Source organism: Puma concolor, chromosome B3 (genome assembly GCF_028749965.1).
Source record: "Puma concolor isolate L17-30 chromosome B3, mPumCon1.1.hap2, whole genome shotgun sequence".
In the NCBI taxonomy this organism is placed as follows: Eukaryota; Metazoa; Chordata; class Mammalia; order Carnivora; family Felidae; genus Puma; species Puma concolor.
The window spans coordinates 37,666,510-37,683,290 of NC_141672.1; the positions used below are offsets into that span (position 1 = coordinate 37,666,510).

The 16,781-nt window shown below is 43.4% G+C and overlaps 2 protein-coding genes and 1 non-coding gene across 6 annotated transcripts in view; 1 reads left to right on the forward strand and 2 right to left on the reverse strand.

The window, feature by feature from the left end:
• The window catches only part of PPP1R36 (protein phosphatase 1 regulatory subunit 36), a 45,192-nt gene extending 41,376 nt beyond the window's left edge, over positions 1-3,816 (reverse strand). The window contains exons 1-2 of one of the 3 annotated variants that reach the window (XM_086709545.1): positions 3,144-3,816; positions 2,246-2,310 (exon numbers count right to left, since the gene is read on the reverse strand). In XM_086709545.1, coding sequence (XP_086565671.1) covers positions 2,246-2,310; positions 3,144-3,218 — 140 coding nt within the window. In that variant the 5' untranslated portion in view covers positions 3,219-3,816. The remainder of the gene's footprint in view (positions 1-2,245; positions 2,311-3,143) is intronic. The other 2 variants (XM_086709543.1, XM_086709544.1) reach the window with 2 other exon arrangements.
• A 4,721-nt stretch (positions 3,817-8,537) lies between these two features.
• On the reverse strand, positions 8,538-11,316 carry HSPA2 (heat shock protein family A (Hsp70) member 2). 2 transcript variants are annotated; one of them, XM_086709542.1, is made up of 2 exons: positions 11,299-11,316; positions 8,538-10,957 (listed from the first exon to the last, which is right to left on the reverse strand). In XM_086709542.1, exon 2 carries the CDS (start codon positions 10,915-10,917, stop codon positions 9,010-9,012), a length of 1,908 nt encoding a protein of 635 aa, XP_086565668.1. In that variant the 5' UTR covers positions 10,918-10,957; positions 11,299-11,316; the 3' UTR covers positions 8,538-9,009. The 2 variants fall into 2 exon arrangements, with proteins under 2 accessions (XP_086565668.1, XP_025774755.1); XM_025918970.2 differs by lacking the exon at positions 11,299-11,316 and adding an exon at positions 11,091-11,238.
• Positions 11,317-16,183: 4,867 nt separating this feature from the next.
• On the forward strand, positions 16,184-16,252 carry LOC112856746 (small nucleolar RNA SNORD2). The gene has a single exon (XR_003223285.1). It is a non-coding gene; the product is annotated as a small nucleolar RNA SNORD2 (small nucleolar RNA).
• Positions 16,253-16,781: the final 529 nt, after the last annotated feature.

Consider the following 16,781-nt stretch of genomic DNA (forward strand, 5'->3'; position numbering starts at 1 on the left):
GTCTCCATCTCTCTCTGCCCCCTGCCCCCACTCATGCTCTGTCCTGCTCTCTTTCAAAACTAAACATTTAAAAAAAGTTAAAAAAAATTGTTTTAGTGTTTATTTAGGTATTTTGAGAGAGAGACAGAGAGAGCAAGCAGGGAAGGGGCAGAGAGAGAGGGAGAGAGAGGATCCCAAGCAGTCTCCATACTGTCAGAGCAGAGCGTGACATAGGGCTCAAGCCCATGAACCACGAGATTACAACCCGAGCCAAAATCAACAGTCAGATGCTTAACCAACTGAGCCACCCAGGCACCTCTCTTCCCATACAAAAAGTTTCAAATGTTACATTTACCTAAAAAAAATTTTAATAACGCTGTAAGAAAAAAAAAACTAGCAAAATCAGACTTGCAAGGATTTTAGTTATCGGAGTTACCAATCACACTGAAAATCAGTTTGAAATATACTGCAAATTAATTTCATCTACAAAGAATGTCAGTAAGTAAAAAGTATGGTCCACCTTCATCAAAAAAGAGAGGACTGAGATGGCCTTTAAATATACATGAAGATTGAGAAAAGAACATTTTGGCACTTAAAATTTCTACCCACATTATCTGGTGTTGTAACATGTATTTAACTTGTATTTTGACTCCATTATCGTGGCGGGCTAATCCCAAAGCTCTTTCTGTCCTTCTCACTGTCTATCTCACACTCACTGAGTGTGATATTTTGGGAGCTAGACAACAGAATTTTGTGACACTATTGCAGACAAAAAACTGAGATCACCACTTTGGAAATGACAAACTACTCAGCAATACCGAAACAAACATTCTATAAAATGTAAAATTTGATTTTTTAAATTATTGTTTAATTGTCATCAAATGTCATTTTACCTATGATATAACTATGAACTACATCTGCTTAGCCTCTCCTGACCTCCAGCCCCATTTGTCCAACAGCCTAAGAGACATGTGCATGTGAACGTGTCATAGTAACCTCAGGCACACCACAGTTTTGTCTGTTATTCTGCATACAGGAGAAGGGCAATCGCAGCCACCCCATCACCCAAGAGAGACACTGGGAGTCAGCCCAAGCACCTCCTCTCCCTCTCCCTTCACATCTTATCCATTCTATCCAAAATCCTGTCAGTTCCACCTCTTAAGTATTTCTTAGTCCTGTACCCTTCTCTCTATTCCTCTTAACGTGGACTTCGTGCCGACTCATGGTTTCGTACCTGGGCAGCTATCTGTAAACCTCCCACAGCTAGCTTTTAAACTGGTCCCCTGCCTCTAGCCTTCCTCTACTTGAATCTAGTTGGTGTATTGAAATATTCAATAAACATCTGGTGAGGGCCTACTCTGTGAAGTTCTACAGACAGCTCCTTCAAGGGACACAAAGATGAGTAAGACAGTTCCTGCCACTGAGGGGCTTACAGTCTAAAGGAGGGAGACACTGTCTATGGCGGGAAGGGCTCTGGCATCAGACAAACTGTGGTTCAAAATGTCAGTTTTGCTACTTACTGGCTGTAGGACTTTGGTTCAATTGCTCAGTCTCCTGAGCCTTATTTCTTCACCTCTAAAATGGAGATAATAATAATGCTCACTTTCCATGGCTGTTTAAGAATCAGAAAACATGCAAATGTCGGGCACATAATAGGCACACAGCACGGCAGACAGTGGCTAGTATTATTAGTTTAGTGATGCACTTAATAGAGTCAGTATTTTCTCAATGGAGATTAAAACCAGTTTTTTCTAATTTAATAATTTTACCTTGTAGAATTGGCTGTCTATTGCGCAGCAAGTATAATACGGTCCCATTAATGTACAATTACATTTCTATAACTCAAAGAGGCAATTTTATAAAGCAGTTAAGAGTATGTACCCTGAGCCAAACAGACCTAGATTTCAATCATCTTAGTCACCTGTGAGCTGTGTGATTTGGCCAAGTCACTTAGTTTTCCTCCAATTGCTTAACCCTTTGGCTTCAGTTTCTTCATCTGTAAAACTGGATGAACATGCAGCTTTTTGAAACGGTTGGCAAACTGATTAGCACAGTGTCTGGTCCATAGGAAGCAGCTGATAAATGTTATCAGAAAACGATATCTGGACGGCTGCTCACCAAAATGGTTTTCTCTAGATGGTTGGATTTCAGCAGGTATTTATTTTGCTCATTATATTCTTCTGTATTGCTTGAATTTTTTTTTTTTTTTTACTCTGGGCACATGCAATTTTTATAAAAGCTACAATAAAGTTTCAATAAAATTTACCTTCTGAATTCAAGAGTTCTGGTTTCATCTTTCCAGTACCACATCCCTAATCGTAATCCCAATTGCTGTAAAATGAAATGATTGCAGCAAATATAATTAAAAACTCAATTTACAATACACATGGCATAATGAGCTTTTAACAATTCCCACTAGCCGCTCTTTATTCAATAAAGATGTAGTATCTTCAAGTGTTGTGGGGTTGGTTTGTTTTTATCTTGAAGCCAGGATTTTACCCATCTTGTTTTCAGATGCAGTTTCGGTAGAAAAGAAGGAAGAGAGAAATAAGGGAAAGAGGAGGAAAAGGAAGGGAAGAAAGGAAACTTCACTTAGCCTGCACTACTGTCTCAAGGCTCATCATAGCAACTGACCGATGAACTGCGACTCAGACCACAATAAACTGATGCCCAGGGCAGCCTCAACAGAGGAGTTAAGACACTCATAACAGGCAGGGGAGCCTGCTCGAACCGACCCCGCCCAGAGGAAGCAGGCAAAGAACCAGCTTACTTTTTCAGTAGTGGTAGCTTCCAACCCACCAGCCTTTTCTTCCCGCGGATCGCACATCCCGCCACCCCCCCCCCCCCCACCCCGCCCCGAGCAGGACAGCTTCCTGCGCAGGAAGGCTATTTCTTTTGCAACCAACAAATTAGAGGTGGTGAGGTGGAACTTTCATAAACATCTAAATATCCCGGTGAGGAGCCAGGATTCAATTCTGCCCTTTGGCCGAGTACATCTCCATAGTTTGGGTTTCGTAGGCACAGCTGCCCACATCTCTGAGTGCCGCTCGGCCGGAGCTGAGTCGGGGTGGAGGGCGCCCCGGGAGCTGCGGGCCGGGAGGAGGCGGCAGGGCCGGCCTGCCCCTGCCTCGGGAGTGGGGGCGACCAAGGAAGGCTGCGCTTACCTCCGGCGAGGAAGCCCCCTGTCGCTCTGTCCGCTTCCTCCGGGAATAAAGCTCCGGCACCGTCACCTGATGCATGGCCTCTCCCAGCCAGCCCCTCACTGTCGCCCAGGCAACTGCGCGCTCGCGCTGGGCAACCGTGGCCGCAGGGCGGAGGGCGGAGGGGGGCGGGGACCCTGCTTCCGCCGCGGGCTCAGCGGACGCAGCGGGCGGGCAGAGGGGCCGCGGCGCTGCGAGGCTGCGCACGCGGTTCGGGAGGCGCCTCCGCCCGGTCCGGCCCTCGCGGGGCTCCGTCTACTTTCTACCTTTGCCGTGGCCCCTTTTTGGCGTATCCGTGGTGTAGCTGCCCAGGGGTTATTTCTGCAGGGGTCGATTCTACCTGGCCTTCCAGCTGTGAGGCAAAGCACTGAATTGTCTTCGTTCGTAATTGGAATACCAAGATCCAGTTTCATAGGGAAGATCCCTTTGTCCCTATTTACTAGCACTAAATTTACTAGCACTAAATTTCAAATCCAGGTTGGGATTAAGTCGATGGGGGTGTGGGGGAGGTTCAGGGAAGGATGCGTGGAAATCAGGTTTCTTAACTTGGTTCTACTGCATAACTAGATGTGTTGACCCAGGGCAAGGCAACTCTGAACCTCTGTCCGAAGATACCCAAATCAGGAATTAGGATTTTTAAGGAGGAATGTGTATAAGGCACCGCCCTTCCGAACTCAAAATTAGTGTTGCTCTAAGAAAACTTGCTTCGTGTCCATGAGTATTCAATAACATTTTTACGTGTCTGCTTTTCACTTTTCAAATCATGTGTCTTCTAATTCCTTCTTGCAACCGAGTAGATACTCAGACGTTGGTATTTTTTTTTCCCTTCCAACACTGATGTAAGCAATGCTAGATATCACTACATTATTGAGAATGCCTAATATATTCTGCCTTTGTTTTATCCCCGTAGCCTAATACGGTTAAGAGCTCCTCAGTAAATAGTTAGTAACTTTACTCCCATAAATTTAAAACGTATGGCACTAGCCATCCCACTGCTTCCCCTTACCTCGCTCTCCCAGTCTACTTGATAACACATAATCACTGGTTCTGGTGGCATAAAACTGTAATCAGCTAGATTCATGTTCTACTCCAGTCCACTGCTGTTCAGATTATATGGAAACCCACCTATCCACTGGCAGTGGGGCTTTGAGGCTGTGGCCTCAGGACTGGCCAATTATACATGGTGAATGGCTCCCTTGAAATAGGAGTAAGAAAATCCCAGTCACCAAGAGTTTTTCATCTAACAATGTATATCACTTGGGGTGGGGAGGACAGGGAGAAATGAGCTGAAGCTCCACAGAGGTCTGAGAAACACCAAGGACTCTTGGTAGAATCCATTCACCTCACAACCATTATCAGGAAGACCACACTTCAGTCAACCTCTTCAGTTTATCCCAGTGAATGAAGAAATGCAAACGGAAAACCAAAGACCTTTTATACTTCACTATAGATTAACTTCAAGCTAATGTACAAAATTAAGGTAAAAAATAAGAGTTGAGAACTCCAATGATCTACATAAAAGTAACATGACAAAAAGTTTTCCCTTTAAAAAAAAATTCATGATGTTATAAAGTAGGGATAAAGGTAGTATTCTAAATATTTAAGTTTCAAGTGTCCTGTGAGGGAAATTGTTTTGTTTTGTTTTGTTTTGTTTGCCTAGTGAAGAGAAACTTCCCAAGGTCATGTAACTAAGAGCATGTAAGATAGAACTAAATTGCTGATCGCAGATTGTAGGCCAAAGACTGAATATAATGTATGCTTATGTATGAAAAAGTCATAATGGAGAGATTTTCAAAGTATTATAATTCTACCTTTAAAAACTAACATGTGAGGGGTGCCTGGATGGCTCAGTCAGTTGAACAACAGACTCTTGATTTCAGCTCAGGTCTTGATCCTAGGGTCGTGGGATCGAGCCCCAATTTGGGCTCTGCACTGAGTATGGAGCCTGCTTAGGATTCTCCCTCTCTTCTTCTGCCCCTCTCCCTTCCTCTAAAAAAAAAAAAAGATTTTTGGGACACCTGGGTGGCTCAGTTGGTTAAGCATCCAGCTTCAGCTGAGGTCATGATCTCACAGTTTGTTTGAGCTCCGCCTTGGGCTCTGCACTGACAGCTCAGAGCCTGGAGACTGCTTCAGATTCTGTCTCTCTCTTTCTGCCCCTCTTCCACTTGTGCTCGCATGCTCGCTCTCAAAAATAAACATTAAATAAAAACTAACATGTAAGAAAATAGCAATTCCAGTATTTGAAGATCAACTCCATTTTTGGTTGCTTATTTCCTCAATCTTCAATTCACAAACAACCTAAACTGAAAGAGGAAAAGAACCTATGGCTTCTTAATTTGTTCTAAGGGAAAGACATTTCAACACTAAACATCACCCTATTAAATCTCAGAAATGCATATATCCTGAAGTATTCCGAGAGCTATCTCAAGAATAAATATTGGGCTCTTTTCCTAAGATCCATAATTTTTAAGGAATGTATCAACTTTTCTGTATCTAATTTTAATGCTTAAGGATAACCCTTCAAAACCATTTTCTCATTTCTATTTAGACATTATACAGAAGCAACTGAATATTCCTTAACCTAACCTAAACTAGGTTGTTTAGGTTGTTGTTCCTTAACCTAAACATACATATTGCCTTAGCAATTGTCTTGTGATGTATGGACTTGAGATTCTTTAAAACTTTAATTCCAGTGTTCAAAAGCAAGGGGAACATGCCTCACAGCACATTATAAACTACATTCAATTCATAGGATAAAGAAATTCTCATTAAGTCTCCCTGATAGATCATACAGGTGATACATTAAATATCCTATTATGCATGCTAAGTTTAAAGATGTGAGCAGCATTAATACCTCCTCATGAGGGTGCCTGGGTGGCTCAGTTGGTTAAGCATCCAACTCTTGATTTCAGCTCAGGTTGTGATCTCAGGGTTTTGATCTCGTGGTCGGTCGTGGGATCCAGCCTCTCCTCAAGCTTTGTGCTGAGCATGGAGCCTACTTGGAATTCTCTCTGCCCCTCCACCCCTCCTCAAAAATAAACTTAAAAAAAAATCTCCTCATGAACAACCATTAATTACCACTATATACATCAAACTAATGCAATAAAAAATTTAGAGTAAGCTTGTTTTGAAATTTCTGGGTCTCAAATCCTGTAAACAACCTGCTAGGTCTTATTTTGACAGGTGTTTAGACTTACTGCCTCAAAACAGGAACTATATTAGTCAGACATTCAGGTAAGGATTTAAGTGCCCATCTGAGAAATGTTTTTAATCCCTTAGCATTCTGTATGTACTGCATTAGCCTTAGACATGACTAGTCCCTAGTGTAACACTACTTTCAAGTTCAAGTGATGCTAATTATTCCTTAAACTGTAATTTAGCCTCATTCAACATCAAGTACTTTTTCCATTGTCATTTGACTATGGCTGATCTAACATCTGCTAAGGAGTTCCCAGGAGTTATCCAGTTACCGGTTTCAAATGACCCATGGAAACACTGAATGGCTAGTTTGGTGCCTTTATCTTTGCAATATTCAGATCTAGATAAATTCGAGAAGACAAAATTAAAAACACTCAAGAAGGCTGGGTGTTTTGCAAATTACTTTTCAGAATAACAGAAAATGCAGTATCTGCATACTGATATTTGTGTTATGGCAAGTTACCAGAGGCCACGCCATAGGATAGTCAAAGAGACTACCATTGGTCATTTTTTCTGATACTTTAGAAACTAATTTCTAAAGAAAGGTCTAAAATGAAACATACTATTACCAAATTGCCCTTTTGCACTTACAGAAAGATTCCATTATATTTTGAAGTTAGAGCAAGGGATAAGTGCTTTCAACAAATAAAGGACTAAGAAAAGGTTAATAGAATGAGCATTATGTTGGAAAAAATTCATGTTAAACATCACTCTAATGCTAGTATTCACCTGATTCTGTTAGTACTAAGGTAATTTGTCAAATATTTATGTGATGCTATCTGTAGTTAATTAAACACTCTTAATGCCTCCTTGCTGAAAACTTTCCAAGGCATTAGCATTAAAATGTGGCATTAGCATTAAAATACCTGAGTTACCAGCTTTTCAGTGTAAAGAGCAATTTCCTTAAATATTTTTTAAGTTTATTTTGAGACAATTTCAATATTGCCTTTTTATTTCACTCCCATCCACTCAAATGACTTTGCTTAAAAAATTAAAAAATAAAACTTAATGTACATACGAGTCAGCTCTTGTAGGTCAGGCTTATTATAAAGCTCAACATTTTTAGGCTAATTTGTTCTCTAGTTTTTATATTATTTAAAATATTAATCTCTCTACATGATACAGAAGGGTCCACTACTAAAAACATAGCTTCTATAATTCACTGTTATCTTATGAACAACATGGAGCAAATCTACATCACTTGAAAAGAGATATCGAAGTGTCTATATGTGATGAATACATTAGGTTAACTGTTTTCCAATCAGATTTACTGAATGTTTCCCAAGTTCCCCTTAAAGAGAATAAATCAGAACAAAGCAGAAGTGTCATTCCGCTAAAAAATACAAACATGAATCCCCTTCTCCTATGGATGTGGATTTTAAAGCTTAAGCCCAGGATAGTGGATCCCAAAGGGTTACAATATTCTTATCTGTAACAATCTCAAATCAAATATATGAGAAAATGGGTATGTTGTGTATTAACAAAACACAGGACTACCTTGCACTTTTCTCTTTTAGAAAAGAACTCTATTCTAGTGAGTTAAGGCAGGTATTGCAAAAGCATTAAGATTCTCAAATCAGAAAAAAAAAAAAAATCTTTATCTCCCTCTATCCCCCAGGTAATGGTAACTATTGAAGACACAGCCTTATTAGCTCACACGTTAAGCTGTTTCACTAGAAAATTAAAGTTAAAAACACGTTTGACTACAATGGACTCTAATATTAAGTGGCTTTGAAGTTTGCTCTGCTGGCTCTTGTTTCAGGCACCTGCATGCACAAAAAGCAACTTGTTCCATACTAAGGCTATTGTCCGAGGACAACTCCTGCCCCAGTGTTTACTTTATACTTAACCCCAGAATATAGTTTGTATTCTGCTGGAATAGTCCGGTGGATTTTTACTTGAACACTTAAGCCAAGCCTAAGGAGTCTGGGTACACTGGGTACACCAGACCTGTCTGGTTTCTTTATTAAAAGGAGGGAGAAAGTTTACCCAGATCTTCTCCTCTTAAATTATTGGTAATTCAAAGCAGGAATCTCATCTGAGAATTAGACAAGACTGACTTAGACACACTTCACCTCATACTAATCTCCTAAAGACCAACATGTTTAAAACTGTAAGAAGGGAAAAGTAAAAACTCCAAGACAGTAATTTTGACATCAATTTCAGCTTTACTTTAAATTTGTATTTATGCATTTGTTTGCAAAAAGTATGCCTGTCCTTAACGTTACTAAACGTTCATTTTAATCTTAAAGTAGTACATAAAAATAAACAATTCAAGCTTCTATATGTTTTATTGTTACCAAGCTTCCACAGAACTTGTGTGCAAACTTCAGGTTTCTCATTTCAAATAAATCTCCATGCACAAACTAAGCTACTCAAAAATGCTCAAGTCAGCAAACACCCTAAATGAGTTAAAGAGAAACCTCAAATAATGGTTTTAAAAATCAAACTGTAGAACTAACCTTTTATAATTAAACTAAGTTGTTGCACCCTTCCTTTTATATGCATACACGGGCTAAAGACTTCCAGCAACAGACCTCAGACTTGGCACAAAGGCATTTCAAAGGGGGGGGGAAAACAGAAGAAAAAAAAAGAGAAAGGAAAAGAGGTTTACGCTGACTCGAGTGCAAGCTTAGTCCACTTCCTCGATGGTCGGTCCCCCGGAGGCTCCAGAACCGCCGCCGCCAGGACCGCCTTGGTAAAGTTTGCTGATGATGGGGTTGCACACTCTTTCGAGCTCTTTCTGCTTGTGTTCATACTCATCTTTCTCCGCCATCTGGTTTCGGTCGAGCCAGTTGATCACCTCCTGGCACTTGTCGAGGATCTTGTTTTTGTCCTGCTCGCTAATCTTGCCCCTCAGTTTCTCGTCTTCCACCGTCTGCTTGATGTTGTAGGTATAGGACTCTACCGCATTTTTGGCGGCGACCCGGTCACGATTGGCCTCATCTTCCGACTTGTACCGCTCCGCTTCCTGCACCATCCGGTCAATGTCGTCCTTGCTCAGACGACCCTTGTCGTTGGTAATGGTGATTTTGTTTTCTTTACCGGTGCTCTTATCAGCGGCGGTGACGTTGAGGATGCCGTTGGCGTCGATGTCGAAGGTTACCTCGATCTGGGGGACCCCGCGGGGCGCCGGGGGAATCCCGGTCAGGTCGAACTTGCCCAGCAGGTTATTGTCCTTGGTCATGGCCCGTTCGCCCTCGTACACCTGCACCAGCACGCTGCTCTGGTTGTCAGAGTAGGTGGTGAAGGTCTGCGTCTGCTTGGTAGGGATCGTGGTGTTTCTCTTGATGAGCGGGGTCATGACGCCGCCAGCCGTCTCAATGCCCAGCGACAACGGGGTCACGTCGAGCAGCAGGAGGTCCTGCACGTTCTCTGACTTATCCCCGATGAGAATGGCCGCTTGCACCGCGGCCCCGTAGGCCACCGCCTCGTCGGGGTTGATGCTCTTGTTCAGCTCCTTGCCGTTGAAGAAATCCTGCAGCAGCTTCTGGATCTTGGGGATGCGGGTGGAGCCGCCCACCAGCACGATCTCCTGGATCTGGCCTTTGTCTAGCTTGGCGTCACGCAGCGCCTTCTCCACCGGCTCCAGGGTTCCGCGGAACAGGTCAGCGTTGAGCTCCTCGAAGCGGGCGCGGGTGATGGACGTGTAGAAGTCCACGCCCTCGTACAGCGAGTCGATCTCAATGCTCGCCTGCGTAGACGAGCTCAAGGTGCGCTTGGCGCGCTCGCAGGCGGTACGCAGTCGCCGCACAGCGCGCTTGTTGGGCCCAATGTCCTTCTTGTGCTTGCGCTTGAACTCCTCCGCCAGGTGGCTCACCATGCGGTTGTCGAAGTCCTCGCCGCCCAGGTGGGTGTCGCCGGCCGTGGACTTCACTTCGAAGATGCCGTCCTCGATGGTCAGGATGGACACGTCGAAGGTGCCGCCGCCCAGGTCAAAGATGAGCACGTTCTTCTCGCCGCCGGCGCAGCCCTTCTTGTCCAGGCCGTAGGCAATGGCCGCCGCGGTGGGCTCGTTAATGATGCGCAGCACGTTGAGGCCCGTGATGGTGCCCGCGTCCTTGGTGGCCTGGCGCTGCGAGTCATTGAAATAGGCCGGGACCGTGATGACCGCGCTCTGCACCTTGCCTCCCAGGTAGGCTTCGGCGATCTCCTTCATCTTAGTGAGGACCATGGAGGAAATCTCCTCCGGGAAGAAGGTCTTGATCTCTCCCTTGTACTCCACCTGCACTTTGGGCTTTCCTCCCTCGCTCACCACCCTGAACGGCCAATGTTTCATGTCCGACTGCACCGTGGAGTCCTCGAACTTCCGTCCGATCAGCCTCTTGGCGTCGAAGATGGTGTTGGTGGGATTCATGGCCACCTGGTTCTTGGCGGCGTCGCCGATGAGGCGCTCGGTGTCGGTGAAGGCCACGTAGCTGGGGGTGGTGCGGTTGCCCTGGTCGTTGGCGATGATCTCCACCTTGCCATGTTGGAAGACCCCCACGCACGAGTAGGTGGTGCCCAGGTCGATGCCGATAGCCGGGCCGCGGGCAGACATCCTGACTGAAAGATAGGCAAGCGACGTTAGGCGGCAACACCTAGGACAGAAAACCTGCGGCTTCAATAACGGTTGCCTCGCACTAGAAACCGCGAGCGCAGACACCGTCTCCCACTCCCCCTGCTCGGCTCCCTGCTCTTATAGCCGCCTCCCTGCCGCCTTCTGGAAACTACCGGAGCCAATCCGCTCCCAGGACCGCCCGCCACAGGCTTGCCTGGGTCGGAGTGACCCGCCCGTAGCCCAACAGATTTCTAGTTGGGTGAGGGGCGGGACCCCGGCCGGCGCTCAGAGGCGGGGCGGCCGTTATGCAAATGAAGCCCCCCCACCGGGTCTCCCCAGCGGCCTCCAGCCGCCCTTCCACGCGGGTAGCCACCAGCTTACGAGCGTTAGGCTCGCGCCCCCCGGCCAGGTGTAGGCGCTTTAGTTCGTTCTTTGCCTTTCCTAAGGCGGGATTCGTCAACGTCCGCTGGATTGGCAGGGCATGTAACCAATAAGCAGCTCGGACTCCCAAGTGGGTGGGGAAGGGAAAGCTGGGGCGTGGCGCAAGGAGGAGACGCGGAAGCGGAGTCGGGAGAGCGGGGCCACCTGAGCGCTTCGCTCAGTTCCTAAGACCTTAAATGCGTCTCAAAGCCGAGTATCCCAACCAATCTAACACGCTGGGGTGGGGGCAGTTCCTTCGGAGTTGGTTGCTCCAAGAAACTAGGTCCAGAGCCGGGTTTGTTTTTTTTTTTTCCTCCTGCGCCCTTCAAACGGAAGGGACTGGGAGTTGGCGTGGCCTGGGCGTGAGGGCGGCTTCCTCCGGCGGGGACAAAAAGAAATGACTTTGAAGTTCCTGAGACGGGACGTCGGCCTCCTGGAATTTTACTTCGCGTGCTTCGCAGCGTCTCTGTGGGTGTGAGCGCTCGATAAAAACCGCCTGGCGGGCGGGACAGCAGTAGCCGGCCGGTGCGACCTGAGAGGCCGACGGTTTTTCTGCCCGCGCGCGGGCGGCCTGCACAATTGGAGATCGGGAAGCGGCTGCGAGTCGTCCTCTCAGGGTTTAAACTTTCTCCACCTCGCTCTCCATTTTTCCTGCTTGTCCTGCCTCTTAGAGCTCCCTGATTTCGTCTCCCGGTTCTCTCCACTGCTTTCCTTATTTTCCATTTCAAGTGCTTTATTCCCCAATTTGAGTTCTTCACCGGAAAAATCTATAAATTAATCAAAACCTGCACGTTGAAGCACCACTAAGTAACTTAGGCTGACGCCCCCCAAGATTCTCTCATCCGCAGCATGAGCTTGCGCTGGTGTTTATGACCGAGTTTTGTTTATGACCCAGCTCAACTGAAATTGTTTTCTTTAGCTATGCTGACGTTACATTAGAGACCTAAACCCTCAGAGTAGGTAGATGAAAAAGGAATGTAATTCATTCTATTATGTTTAAGAGGAATTTGAGAATGGGTCTGGAAGTACTATCTGGCACCAGCTGATAGGAGGTAGAAGCAGACCCCTATATTTGGACTCTCGAAGGAAGACAGTAACCAAATTGCTGTCACGAAAACAGCGGTAACACTTCACATTAGGGGGGAAAGCTGGAGACATTCAACGAGCTTTAACAGATACCTATTATGTGAGAGTAAAAAGACAAATGAAATGGGCTGTTTTTATGAAGTTAAGGCTCTAATAAAAAGATAAACGTAATTTGAGAGAAGTGCTATGGGAACACAAAGTAGGGGAACATCCGAACAGCGCAGGGTGTGTTGGTGAGGGCTTCCTGGAAGCGATGGCACCGCTGAGCCAGGCACTCAAGTTTGCCAGCAAAGAAAGGAGGGAGGGTCTTCTTTCCATGCGTTGTGGCATGGGCGGAGTTATGAGCAGCGTATGCTGAGGCAAATACAAGTTCTGGACAGAAGATTAGTGTCACTATAAGGAGAGGAACACAAGCACCAAATAGTCTCTTCGGGTGGACAGGATACATTTAGGAGCTTTACCTGTCATGATTTTTTTCCTGAGGCCATGGGAAGGGGGATCCAGGTTTTGAAGGAGGCTGGGAGTATATAGCCCCTTTCAGATTTGGGTGAGACAATGCTGGAGAGGAGTTTTTGCCAAAAAAACAAAACAGAACAAAACAAAACACACATAGCTATCTGTGACCAAAAAGCAATGCTGACAGAACCCTATAAAATCAGTCAATGAATATTCCTTTCTTTTATCTACTTGTGTATGTCATTTCCAATTTTAAAAAATACATCTGCTATTTGTTAGTCTCATGGGTTACAGAGGACACTGGTTTTAACCACAATTCCCATCTCTTTTTCTATGAAAGAAGTTGATTTGGGACTAGGAAACCTTTTAAAGACAATATTAGGGAAACAAAATAAAACCAAAAAGTTTCTATTAAAGTTGTCTTGAATTGTGAGTACAGACCTCTTGATTTTATTCTTGGAAATTTTTGCCTTTTATGTAATTAAAAGGGGAGAGGGGAATTAGGGGGCTGGAAAGCAATACAAATTCTTTGTAGAACTGATGATACAGTGTGATTGAGAGACAGGATCTCAGCTACAACTGTGAAAGCAGAAAGAACAGTGAGAAACAAACTCATCAGATCTCTCATGTTCAGACAGCCCTCATACACTTCCTTCAAGCAAAGCAAGGCTGCAAAAAATAAACATGCTAGTTCTTACAAGCACTAAAATTGCAGCTTCAGGAAGAGAGAGGTTCTTTTGTATAGTAACTATGTACTATATGCATAGTTATTATAAAAAAATCCTGCAGTCTAACTCCATATTCATCTTTAACACTGCTTTCCAAAACTACAATAGCAATTTTATCTGTATTTTCAGTATTTATATATACTTTTTCTGCTCTTCTTACCTAGTATATCGATGTTTTATACTTTTTTTCAAGTAAATTCTACTCCCAACATGGGGCTTGAACTCAGGTCCCTGTGATCAAATCACATGCTCTACCAGCTGAACCAGCTGGATGTCCCTATGTTTTATACTTTAAATGGCATCTGAGTTTTTCCCAAATAGACATAGTATTTGCATTTTGATTTTATATGAAATAAACATTTGCAGTCCTAGAACATTGTCATATATTGACTGTTCTCGGAATTTTTATATTGTTCCTTATTTGTATTGATTTTTTTTATTTGTTCTTTTCTCTTTGATGATTGTGGCTCATAATTCACTTAAAATGTAGCCCATTAAAAATGATCAAATTTGCAAATTTATAATCAAATAATATTCATCAATGTCAGCAATGGTGCAGCCAAACAGGTAAATGCTGCTGGTGGGAATATAAATTAGTACACTCTTTCTGGAGGGCAATGTGACAAGATTTTTTTCTTTACCTTAAATATGATCATACCCTTCATTTAGCATTACTCTTTGTAGGGTTAATCTTAAGGAAATAATAGAACATACAGGTATATTATTTGTAATAACAACAATAATAAAAAGGACATGGCTTAAATATCTGACAATAAGAAAATGATTACATGAAGTGTAATACAGTCCTATGATGAATTATTATGTAACGATAAAATTGTGTACAAGAATTTTTAATGACATAGGAAAATGTTCCTGGTATAGTTAAATGGGAAAATAAGATATAAGACTTTTGTATCCTATTCTGTATGTAGGATAATCTTACATATATTGAAAATGAATCAAAATTGATTATCTCTAGATGGTAGGATTGTCAATAATTTTTCTAAATTTTCCTGTAATTTTACAAGGATTTTTAAAGCTTGCCTATTAACATTCAATTGAAACAAAGTTTGGTAGTTTACTATTTACATAGAAATTATTACTGATTTTCAACAAGGGAAAAATCTCTTTGGCAGATTATAAATACTGGGGTGTTTCAAATATTTTTAAAATCCAAAAACTGAAATTCTACACAGTCTGGAAAAAACAAGAGCTTCAACATATGTCAAACCCTCTAATTAATAATCCCCACCACCCAGAAAAATACCTGGAACACAGTAGTGATTCACTAGCTCAGTGTTTATGAAGAGCGGCCTGAGGCACATTATTTAACCAAAAACTGGGAAATAATAACTTCATTTTTTTTCCCATATAAGAAGAAGATACTCTGCCTCTCTCTTACATTTCTGTACTAAATAATACTACCAGGACCAAAAATTGAAACAAATTCACATCTGAAAATACTTGTACTAGAGATACAAAGATGAGTAAGATTAAGTCTAGAACTATGTACCTGGGTAGTCAGGCCTGCCCTAAGGAGACTGAATAAGAAGAAATTTTTCCAGAATTACCGGGGCGGGGGGGGGGGGGGGGGAACTTATGGATTTTCTGGAATCCTCTCAATCCCTACCCAGACACAACTTTCATAAAGGTTGTGGATTGTTTTGAGGAGTTAATGTTGGCCTGAAGAGAAAGTGGAGTAAGTAGCAGCCTGTAATTTGAGGGCCTACGAGCAAAGTGGAGCTGAACTGGTTATTTAAGATCTCTATAGGGGCGCCTGGGTGGCTCAGTCTGACTTCGGCTCAGGTCATGACCTCATGGTTTGTGAGTTTGAGCTGACAGCTTGGAGCCTGGAGTCTGCTTCAGATTCTGTCTCTCTCTCTGTCTCTGTCTCTGTCTCTCTCTCTCTCTGCCCCTCCCCTGCTTGCCCTATGTCTCTCTCCCTCTCTCAAGAATAAATAAACATTAAAAAACAAAACAAAATCTCTATAAATACTTCCATTTTATACTTCATTGGAAGTACCCTGTCCCCAAATTTTTATCCAATCACCTGTCACTATAGGAAAAATTTCACCATTTGCTCTTTTAGTCTTAAAAACCTGAGTCTTTTTTTTTTTTTTTCAACGTTTATTTATTTTTGGGACAGAGAGAGACAGAGCATGAACGGGGCAGGGGCAGAGAGAGAGGGAGACACAGAATCGGAAACAGGCTCCAGGCTCTGAGCCATCAGCCCAGAGCCCGACGCGGGGCTCGAACTCACGGACCGCGAGATCGTGACCTGGCTGAAGTCGGACGCTTAACCGACTGCTCCACCCAGGCGCCCCAAAAAAACCTGAGTCTTTAAAAGTTACAATTAAACTGCAGATACACTGTGGTCTGGAGGAGGACACTTCCTGGTATGGAAAGCTAAGACCTGCATCTGGAAGAGAGTCTTTTCCAGAAAAGAAGTGAATCTGTGACAATAACACTAACTGGGCCTTACCTCAGTTCTGTACAGTGCTAGCTTCGAGGATAGAATCTTGTGGAATAGTCTGACTGACCCAATATTGTCGTAATTGTTAATACTTAACTAGATTCTGTGCAATTATGGCAATCATCTTTGGGAACTGGACTGAAATGAAGAGAATACACTTTGCTGATCACTTTGGGGGATGGGTGCAACTTTCATCTCTTAAGCTGAACATAGACAAAATGAATTATATTGGTAAGGAAGTTATTTCTCTGAATACATTGTCATTTTGAAAATTAACCCTCTGAAAGAACTAAATACTATGTCAGTGCATTTTTTTATAAATGATTATTTCTTTTTTTATTTTATTTTAGAGAGAGAGAGAGAGCACGAGCGGGGAGAAGGGCAGAGGGAGAAAGAGAGAATTTTAAGCAGGCTCCATGCTCAGTGAGGAGCCCAATATTATGGAGCTCCATCCCATGACCATGGGATCATGACCTGGGCCGAAACCAAGAGTTGGACGCTCAACCGACCAAGCCACCCTGGCGCCCCTATTATTCCTTTTTATATTATGAGGAAACCTAATTGATTTTTTGCCATCTGTGTTTGCCGTAAGATAGTACTTTTCTAATCATTCTATATAAAATAATCCAGGATTTGGCAATAAGAACTTTGTGTAGTTTTGCTTTGCATGCTTTTTTTTTTTTTTTAAGATTTTAAGTAAT

What these genes read in the sequence shown, in the direction of transcription:
- HSPA2 (XM_086709542.1), bottom strand. Translation starts at nt 10,917, where the DNA reads ATGTCTGCCCGCGGCCCGGCTATCGGCATCGACCTGGGCACCACCTAC.